Here is an 11,359-nt window from a genome sequence, read left to right as displayed (position 1 = left end):
CTCGGTCATATGGTAGTTAGGCACACTTCCCCCCAGATTCTGCCATGATGAACTGATCCGTGCCCAAGCTAATAAGCCAACCAGACGTTGACAGTTGTCATACTCTTATTTAATATTTTAAATCATCCGTCCAAGCAATGATGAGGGAACATTTGGTGAATCATTTTCTGAAAGGTCAAGTTCCTTCATTTTCAACCAAATAATTATTTTTTATGCTCCTGAGGTGCAGCGTATTTATTCCAGGTGGCAACGATATCAGTCTAAAAAATCTCAAGGTAAAACATGAACATAAGATCTCTCGATCAGTGAAAAATCAGATCAAAAGTCAAATATGGAGATAAGATCTCCTAATCGATAAAAATCGAAACGAAAATTCAAGTATGGAGCTAAGATCTCTTGATCAGTAAAAAATCGGAACAAAAAATAATATGGAGATAAGATCTTCCGATCGGTGAAAATCAAACTAAAAATTTAAGTATGGAAATAAAAATTTCTGGTTAGTAAAAAATCGGATCAAAAATCAAATATAGAGATAAGATCTCCTGATCGATGAAAATCGGATCGAAAATTCAAGTATGGAGATAAGATCTCTTGGTCGGTATAAAATCAAACGATCGAATCAAGAGTGGATATAAGATCTCCTAGTCGGTAAATGACTGAATCAAGAGGCAAATGCAGAGGATAGATCTCCTGGATGGTAGATAACTAAGCCAAAAAAGATTGATTCGAAAATAAGATGTCCCAACTGGTAAAATCTTGTGACAAACGCTTACCAAATTGATGATAACCCTATTTTGTGAAGATACTACTACTTTCTGATCCAATCAGAAAATTATCACTTTGGACACAGGAAGTGGGAGGTAAAGTATTGATGTATTAAATCAGCCTCGAGACACGTAGCATTATTATACGAGATCAAAGAGATATCAATTTTAAAGCATCGGATCCCAGCATACCAATTTATCTGTTGATAGATTCAGCTTGGTATATTATTGAGCTGAATAAAAGACATTCTTATATATTCTATCTGGTCTTAGCTGACAAAGAAATGTTCAGATCGGGTATATACTGACCTGAACCCTGATACCTTCATCTAGGATAAATGTTATGGTATTTCTATTTCACCCCGGTCATCTACCGAGGTGAGTTTTTGTTGTTGACTTAACTATTTTGCAAACGCCATGGTGGTTTCCTCAACCAAACCACAGCTGGCCATGATCTCGTGTCCAGCTCATATACACAACTGTATGCCAACTCATTTACAGATGACTCTCTAACTACCTAATAAATTTTTCTAACGGCTTAATAAACTTTGGAATGGCCTTCTTAACCGCTCTATAAATAGAGGATCAGAGATACTTCATCAGCAAGTTTTGCTCTCTGAAACTAAGAAAAACTCTGCCAGTAGAAAATTAAGTCAGACTCTTGACTCCTACTCAATTCTCCTCCAGTTTCATTCTACTTTTCTTGCTCCTCCACTATTTTCTACTTCTGTCTCAAGGCTTGATCTGACTTAAGCATCGGACGGTCAAGAACCAGAGGATCCCCACCCAATTTCTTGATTGGTTTTGCAGATTAAAGGAGTTTTTGTCAGATCGCAAAGATTGCTTCAGCTCAATCTCACCCAAGTCGATTCACTCTACTCCAGATTTCAAGTCCTGCAGTAACATATATATATATATATATATATATATATATATATATATATAAAGAGAGAGAGAGAGAGAGAGAGAGAGACCAAAATAACAATTGATATTACCTTTAGAACAGTCATCAAAGTTTTTCAAAGAGGAATAATAGCATTACTGAATCCATGATACCTTTGGAAGTTGCACTTTATTAAAAGTGTATGCTGAGATGAACTTAACATAAAGAGCTCTACAATTGTTAATACAAATTGAAGAACAGTACGAACTCATTCAAGTTTTTGTCAGTTGATTGTCTGTTGAAATAGTATTTTTATATTTTATATTTTATAATTCAAAATTTAGATTTTTTTTTCAGTAGAACTATCTGTTTGATGCTCCTGGTCAAAGCAGTTTCATGCGTCGCATGTGATGGCATGCTGTCATTTATTGAATTCTTCTCCCACTTGAATCCATCATTACAGCATAGATAATTTGGACAAAGTAAGAACAGATGGCAAATGTCTAACCCTTCTCTTTTGTTGTTTGATGTAGTGACGAACATCCATCTGGAACTCCTTCCCTTGAGTCACTTACATGCATTAATTGCATAGCTGAGTGCTAATTTCATACTTTATCTGCGAACTACTCTTTTCTGATATCAGATCTATGAAGCTCCAACAATGTTTAGGCTGTTAGAATTGGCTGCAGCCATAGCATGCAATGTCCTTAAAAGTCCATCGCTTTTAGTGCTTAAGCCTGATCGTAGTCCATTATCCTCCAGATTTCCCATTAAGTTCTGCCTGCTGTTTTAGACCTTAGTTTAAAAGTTCAAGCCATTTGATATAACATGCCCTGGAGATGAACCAAATAGACAAGTTAAATTAGCTATGCAATACCTAATAGTGATGAAATGGTGTAAATTTAATATTAGAGGGATCAACGAATATTCTGTCTGACAACGAAGATACACAGAGTTCGGTTCGACAATCCTGACCTTATGGTCCATAGCCAAATCTTTTGATGAGCTCCTTCAAGAAATCAGTGACCACAATGCATGTCCTGCATCATGAGAAACCTTATGACAATTCTCCAAACTAAAAATACAGTGAGGCCTCACCTTTTCTGAGGACTATGGAGATAGTTGACCATGGCCGTTGGATTTTTGTAATTTGGCCCATCTTTGCAAGGATTATCATGTACCTAATCCTAATTTTAAAATAATACTAGCATAACCAAAACTCATTCCACTATAGAATTAATTTCACAGTGCACCTGCCACCATCTTGCTTAAACAATAGTGTACTTAATTAACTTTTATTCTCGGGCCAGTCTATATAATGGAACCTTTGGCCATTGGTTCATATCAACAATTTCCCGGGCCTTGCCTAGTTTCAAAATGCAAGGCATGTTGTTTCTTTTCTTTCTTTCAGGTATCTTGTAATCTATATGAGGCACCTGCAATTTAGTCTTAGTTTTTCACTTTGTCATTGCTCAAAAAGGCGCCAGACCTTGTTAAGTTGCAGCCACGATGCAAAAACATTGTTCTGCTTCTTATTGTTGATATTTTTGTATGAAGTGCAAGTAACATCTTCTTGAAAGCAGACAATAAGCTAAAACTGAGGTTCGTAATTTTTGTGGTACTGATGTCCTTTTCATATTCATGCGGGAAACTGCAATATATTTGCGTCACCTTAATATGATTTTGGCATGTGATTTTAGTTAATATTTCCTTTGTTATTTATAAGTTTCTTCAAAGTTTATGGTATAAATTCTCGTAGATCATTGTGATTAAAAATGTTACAGTTTATAGCGGTATGACATGTAAGATATTGAATTATAAGAGAAGATAAAAACAGAACATAGAAGCACCTGGCCTGAAACGTCAGGCAAGGAGGTTTCTGTCAAACTTTTTTATTTTGGAGAGGAATCTTTTCTTCTTCTTTTTTTCTTTTTTTTTTGGAGCAAACTCTGAGAGGGAAAGTCAGGAACCTGCTCTTTGAATTACGACTCTTTTGTTCAGAGATCGATAATGAATTCTTGAGAAACATAGGAAGAAGGAGAGGGAGAGAGATTATGTATTTGGCAACATTATATACTTTAATGCCTGTATTTTTTTCCTATGTCTCTAATACAAACTTTCATTTTTTTTTTTTTTTCCCCTTTGATGCAGACGTTGTTCATCAAAAACACTGACGTAGTACCGGCCCACATCAATTTTCTTGGCAATTTTACTTAGTCCAAGATAATGGCCCTCGCACCAACTGTTGAAGTAGTTCTTGGCTCAATTGCCTTTGGAATATTCTGGGTGTTAGCTGTTTTTCCTGCAGTTCCCTTCCTGCCTATTGGAAGAACTGCTGGATCTCTACTTGGTGCGTCACTCATGGTCATTTTCCGAGTTATTACTCCTGGCCAAGCTTATGCCGCCATCGACATCCCCATCCTCAGCCTCCTCTTCGGGACAATGGTGGTCAGCATCTACCTCGAAAGAGCCCACATGTTTAAATACTTAGGCCGGCTGCTTTCTTGGAAGAGCAAAGGTGGTAAGGACTTGCTTTGCCGAATCTGCCTCATTTCAGCCTTATCGAGTGCAGTATTCACCAATGACACCTCCTGCATTGTGCTAACTGAGTTTGTTCTCAAACTCGCAAGGCAGCACAATCTGCCACCCAGACCATTTCTTCTAGCACTAGCATCCAGTGCAAATATTGGATCCTCAGCAACTCCTATTGGTAATCCACAGAACTTGGTCATAGCTGTTGAAGGCAAAATTTCTTTTGAAAAATTCTTCATAGGAGTTGCCCCTGCGATGCTCATTGGGGTGGTCATCAACATAGCACTTCTTCTATGCATGTTTTGGAGAGAATTATCGGTTACGAGGACTGCGGAGGAGGTGATGGAGGAGGCCGTTGTTGAGGATGAAGTGCTCTCCCATAAATTTTCTCCAGCAAGAATGTCGCATACACCAGAGAGGAACGCATCATCAGGTAAGAAGGCTGAAGAACGGGTGATGGAGGAGGTGGCTGTTGAGGATGAAGTGAGCTCCCATAAGTTCTCTCCTGCGAGAATGTCACATATGTCCCCAGAGGCAGCTCATGAAAATGATGTTGAGAAGAAAAGTTCATGGGCAAATGGTTTTGCAAAACCTTCTTTACAAGTCTCTGATGTGAAGAAACTTCTAGGCAAGAAGGCCTTGATCTTGAAGACCTGTGTTTATCTGGTGACTATTGGGATGCTGATCGCTCTGCTTATGGGGCTAAACATGTCATGGACTGCGATTACTGCTGCCCTTGTACTAGTGATTATTGATTTCAGGGATGCTGGACCTTGCCTTGAAAAGGTAAGCAACACTCTGATGATAACTTTGTTAGGTTTTTCTTTTATATATATTACGGGATATGGATCTTTTGGATTATTTTCACTGTTAATTTCGTGTAGTTTCAAATAACCTGTTACTAAAATTTAGGCTCTGTGAAGACTACATAGGTTATATTCCACATTTGTTTACATTCTGTTCATGTAGCCCAGCTTACTTTGTAATTGCAATGCAATGAAAAAGGAAATTCTATTGTTGACTGCAAAAACTCTCGTAGTTGCAAAATAGTTCAAGTTAAGGCTTACAATGGAGTTTGACCAAGTTGATTTCATCTTGTCAATGGGAGCTTTGAATTCCTGACATTTCATAATTTAAATAGCCATATGACATGATAAATCATCTATTAGTTTCATACATGTGTCATAATTTTTCTTCAAATAAAAGTTTCTCTCCTATGATTACCCTGTTCTGAACACGATTGGACTAACAAAATCTACCTGCTTTACTAATTTACAGCCTATGTAAATTTAGTATTTCTCATGTGATCATGTAATGGATTAGCATGCAACAAGTGGGGTTGTTAAGAACGTTTTCTCATTAGAAACCAGAAGTTTACTTGCCGTCAAACTATAATTTCTTCTTCAAGATGTTTCAAAAGCTACAAATTTCAAATCCTATTGCTGTCACACTTGGGAAAGCCAAGCCTGTAGATTCCTCCTGATAAAACATGATTTCAAAAAAAAAAAGAGTAAATTTTTAGATTGTTGCTGCTCTCGGTGCTTGTTTTGTGTTTCAGTTTGGAGTGCAACTAATGTTTAGTGAGTACTTTGTATATCTATCAACGGACCAATTTTTTTTGGTAATATTCCTAAAATTTTCACTTCCAATAGTCTAACCATTTCATATAGCTCTTTCACATGGTCCTTTCTTACTGAAATTTATACAGTAATTTTCCAACGGGAAAAAGGAGAAAAAAAAGCTTCTATGGTAAAGCTGATGACTTTTCTTGTCTGAAAATATCTCAGGTTTCATATTCACTATTGATATTCTTCTGCGGAATGTTCATCACCGTCGATGGATTCAACAGAACAGGGCTACCAAGTGCTTTGTGGAACGCCTTGGAGCCTTATGCACGTATCAACCATGCTAGTGGAGTAGCAGTGCTCTCTCTTGTAATACTGCTACTCTCAAATTTTGCATCAAATGTGCCTACTGGTAGGCCAACTTTCACCTCTTCTTTAGCTCCTTGTTTGTGCTTTAGATATTGTAGTAATAGATTAGATGCTGCAATCATCTTTTTCTTTGTAGCCATCACAAGTTGCATCTGCCTCTGAATATAGCAGTAAATTGAACAGACATATATCACAGATTTTGGCATCTTAATGTTTTAGAATTTTTTAATAAGTATTATGTAAATACAATGTGAAAATAAAGATGAAAAACTGTGAAAGAAAAGGTTCTCAAGAAAGTAGAACAGTTGGAGAATGAAAAAATAAATTCATATACGCAAAGATAAGTAGCAAGTTAAGCCTTTTGAATTGGTTAATTTGGCTTCTCATCCTGTCCATATCAATCCATTTCTCACAGATGTGCTTACAGATTTAGAATGGGGATTAGGGTTATACAGAATAAGTATGTTATAAGACAACCACTAAGTTATGATTTAAAGGAGATTTATTTGAAAAAATTGATTTAAATGGGATATTGCAAAAGTGAAGTTGTTTCTCTTCCATTTTTCCTCTAATCCCTCTTACAATCACTGACAAGCACAAACCTAAAATCAGTTTGTCAACCTCTTATGGGTTTGTCGGTTTTTTGTTAATTCACCTTTTTTTTTTTCAAAATTTTCTAGAAATATAGCAAGCATAAATTTTGGCTTTTCTTGCATATATAATTTGAAATGTGAAAGATTTGAACATACATGCCCACCATGATATGCTACCTTTGAAGAAAAATTACCATGAATTTGTTACTCAATCACTGGACTTCTATAAAATCATCCTTAGGTCTTTCATCCATCTTTTAAAACCCTTACCCAAAAATGAAACACACAGATCAAACTTTTTAAAGGGATTCAGCTTTATACATACATCCAGAAACCTACATATAATCATCTTTGCACAACTTTCATTTGACAATATGAAGTCATGCTTACTAGCTCCAGAAGCTCAAAGAAAAAAATTACAGACCAAAAAAGATTCTGTAGTAGAAAATTATGTTCTCTTTGCCAACCAATCAACCTCACCATATATTCTTCTCTATTGAGCTGGCAAGCCCTCTAATTGCATCTTTCCACCAGCAAAATTGTGGTGCTAGTTAGTCTCTGTGTCCAAAAGAATGCACTTCCATTGTCCTTGCTTCATTGCCTAAGACATTTTCTCCAAATGGTTCTCTTATTAGATATGCTTGATCCCATAAGATTGAAACAAATGTGTTTGATTAGCTATATTCAAATAGCTAACTGCCATAGCATCTGCTAACCATGGTCTTAACCGCATACATTGTTATGGAAACAAAATTTATTCTCAGACTATCCTAAACTGCACTTAGTTCCTCGCAAACTCGGCCTAATGGAATTGATCAAATATTTCTGGAGCCCACTAGCAAGCCTTACTTGTAGAATGTTGGCGGGTGGTTGGACTGATCTGCAAGGGCTTAGATGAACCTGTTAGAAATCTGCAAGTTGCTGATAGCTGTTTGCTCAACTAGTTGGTACCTAACTCTCCATGAGAGGTCCCTCTGTTCAATTAGGGTTGGTGGCAAATTCCACCATGGTGCTGAAACTAAGAAATCTGCTCATATTTAAATAGACTTTTATCAGCAAACTTTCTTGGGTCATTTGTGCATGAAACTGTGAGGCTCTCAAAAGGCCTCCCATCCACAGGATATTTTCTAAAAGATCATAAATTTATTGATTCATTCATCGGTTTGAACCGGAGTGGGTTTAACCTCAAACCTAATACAACTCAAGGTTAACTTAATTTTTGAGTCAAAGCCCAACCCACCCCACACTCGACCAAACAAGCAGGTTGGGCCAGTCAGATTCTCGCTGTTCCTAATTCAATTACACGCCTTTCATTTGCACATTCTCCGAGAGATCATGTGGAAAAACCATATCTCTCTTTTGGCCCCAGATTTACAGTTGAGCCAAACCATCTCAAAGTTGCAGCAAAGACTGAATTGCTGGAAGTTTTCATGCTAAGATATACTGTCAAACTTACGCAATGGACAAATTCATTAAACTATACCATACAGCTTATAGAACAAACTCAGATATCCTATGGTACAAATATTTTTTTGAATTCAAAGTTAGTTGAAACTTATCCGACCAATATTATCAAGATAATATAAAAGTGATAATGATACAAAAAGACAGATCCAAGCTTACGAAGGCAGCAAGAAAACACTACTGAACCCCAACTTAAGCCCTCTAAACAACCTTTCAAATTAACGCTGCTAGCCTCTACAACTGGTAGCTCGAGACCACTCCTTGAGCCACACCTTCACACTCCTGTACTTCATTGAGTTACCTGGTTCTTTGGCAATATTTCCATCTGGGAAAATCTCATCATAAATACGTTGTGGGGTTGTTTAACCCCAGCCCAAACAGTCAATTTTAAGCATTTAGAACCAGCTGCGGAGACGTCGAACTATAACCACCTAATAAAATCATTAGGTGAACCAGCCAAGTGACCTTTATTTGTGCCTCCAATTTCTAACCTAGACATCACAATCCTCAAATGACAGCAATAAGTCCATGAAAGATCAACTTAAGTTTCTTTCAAACACCCAATCCCACCAAGACCTATTTGGTTCCCATTTCACAATCTGATAGGACAAAACGGGTCATACAAATACAAATTACACCACTCAGACTTCAAAATTAAAGAAGCAAGAATATGCATCTCCTTTGCATAATCTAATTAATTGAGCAAATGCTGGTGCAGTGCTCCTGCTAGGAACTCAAGTGGCAAGATCAGCAGCAGCAGTCTCTCCGGCAGATGAGACGAGGGCATGGCTCATACTTGCATGGGTGAGCACGGTGGCTGGCAACCTATCCCTCCTCGGCTCGGCTGCAAACTTGATTGTTTGTGAGCAGGCACGGCGGTCACAACACTATGGATATACTCTCACTTTCTGGGGCCATATTATTTTTGGAGTCCCATCTACGTTGATTGTAACAGCCATCGGTCTACCTCTCATCAGGGGTTAGCTGTCTTGTTCTTTTTTTCCTTGTTTTCCTTTTTTTCAAATAATGGTGGTAAGTAAAATTACTTGGGCCAAATGTTCAGGGGACACTTGGTAATTACCAAGATTAGCTTATGGGCTAAGAATGGTGATTACCTTGCAATGTTGTGTGCTTGTTGATTGGGACCATGATGCTTTTGTAACATGTATGGAGTGATTTAGCACAACAATATATATATGAGTGATGATTGTAAGTTTGAGTAAATAATCTAGAGGATGGAAGTGTTTGGTGAATCCTATTGAGTTTTTTTTTTTTTTGGAAGGAAGAGTTCATTAATTAATAGAGAACAAAATGCAGAAGAGTACAGATAAAATACAGATCTAATATCTCTTGTTATACACAATGGAAAAGTTAAATGCAATTTGACATGCGATTATGTCAAAAGTTACGTCATGCTAAAAAAAGAAAAAAAAAACAAAAGAAAAAAAAGAGCAATCTTAAGTAAGGACTGCCCACTCTCAGGGAACTATACAAGAGATGGTAGAAAAACAAAAAAAAAAAAAAAAAGAACGCTATGGAAAATATGAAATCTCAAATATTTCCAGCAAATAGATGGGATAAAGAACTACCAATTTTAATAATATATAATAACAATAATAATAATATTCTTATCAATGTCAACATAATATATTAAACTTTCTATTTACATAGAAAAGAGAAAAAACCCCACGAGCAATGTACATAGAAGCATTTGAATTATTAATTTTTAAAATAATTATTAATATTATTTCAACACTATATTGATTCATTGCAAAGGTCTATGATGGTCAATTTTTTTAGACCTGACAAATATGAAATTTTGAAGGAGACAATATTAACCTACAGTTACCATAGAGTTTATTTTCAGAATTTAATCAATAATGAGCAATTAAATCATAATTTATATAATTTGTCTCATATAATAATAGGTGACTTTTGAAAACGTGTTGGGTGTCTGTGGGGCATGAGATAGATTTTTTTTTTTCTTTTTTTTTTTTTTTTGTTACTAAAATTTATAACAATATCAAAGATAGAGAAGCAAAACTGTTATAGTAAATATGAATAAATAAATTTTGATAATGGTGCCATATCAAGTCCTTTTAGTTTGTTTAAGATTTCTTTCTTGTTCCTTTCAACGTTTGGTATATAGAAATAGTGCCAAATCAGGATGTTTTACATATGTCGACCTACATCTACCATGCAGAGATGTTTGCAGTTTTCCGACTTTTGAATATATGATTTATGGATTAGAAGACAACATTGAATCCAATTAAAAAATTTTGGAATGGAATCTAAGCCCGATTGTCTTGTTGGATTAAGATCTTGCCTGGATCTAATCAAAATCCACCCTGCCATTTAGAGTGTACATTATTTAAGCATGATTTTGGGTCCGATCTAATACATAATTTGGATCTGGGTTTGGATGCTGGTCAAATCTGACTCCAAACTCAACCTATTATTGCCATAAAACATCTGACTGGCAACATTTTTATGTCATGATAGGCTTGATAGTCTGCACTAACATAATGGTTTCAACTTATCCCAGCACGGCGTGTGCTTTGACTCACAAAAAACCACATCAAGGGTTTTAAACTAATATGGCCATTCATACAACATCCTTACTTTTATCTGAGAAATAATATTTAAATATGAAAAGACATATAGTGTCATTAATATAGTTTTAGTTACATATTGCTTGTAGTTATGGACAATTAGCACTATAACACAACATGTAATAACATAAAATTTTCGAAAATTTTAAGGCGTTGAGACTTTCTGATTTTAGTGCACTAATTGTATTATCAAAAAGTGTACTTAATGTTAAAATGTAGCAAATAGTTTATACACTTGAGCAAAATAATCAGAGATATATGTCTACCACCAAAATATTTAAGTTTTTTTTTCTAATTTAACATATGGTAGGTATGGGTGGCAATTGGATCAAATCGGATTGGATACAGATCGGATTGATGTGGATCAAATTAAAAAATTATCAACCTAAATTCGATCTATTTATTAAAATAATCTGATCCGACCAATTTAACCTATTTATTAAATAGATCAGTTAAATGGGTTAATTGAATTTTTAACAGATTAACAAAGCAGATTAAACAGATCAAAAACAAGTTAAGTAGATTATAAATAGATTAAATAGGTCTTAAATGGGTTAAATAAATTATCAAACTCAAT

At 35.7% G+C, this 11,359-nt stretch overlaps 1 protein-coding gene across 1 annotated transcript; it reads left to right on the top strand.

Annotated features, from left to right (window-relative positions):
• The first annotated feature begins 3,009 nt into the window (after positions 1–3,009).
• LOC140852482 (silicon efflux transporter LSI2-like) lies at positions 3,010–9,415 on the top strand. The gene is made up of 4 exons (XM_073245692.1): positions 3,010–3,249; positions 3,799–4,965; positions 5,967–6,156; positions 8,889–9,415. The coding sequence occupies exons 2-4, from the start codon at positions 3,874–3,876 to the stop codon at positions 9,152–9,154; spliced, it is 1,548 nt and encodes a 515-aa protein (XP_073101793.1). The 5' UTR covers positions 3,010–3,249; positions 3,799–3,873; the 3' UTR covers positions 9,155–9,415.
• The last annotated feature ends 1,944 nt before the right edge of the window (positions 9,416–11,359 follow it).

This window comes from Elaeis guineensis, chromosome 11 (genome assembly GCF_000442705.2).
Source record: "Elaeis guineensis isolate ETL-2024a chromosome 11, EG11, whole genome shotgun sequence".
NCBI classification, from domain to species: domain Eukaryota; kingdom Viridiplantae; phylum Streptophyta; class Magnoliopsida; order Arecales; family Arecaceae; genus Elaeis; species Elaeis guineensis.
Note: the sequence above shows the minus strand (reverse complement) of the source record. Positions and strands in the feature narration are given on the sequence as shown.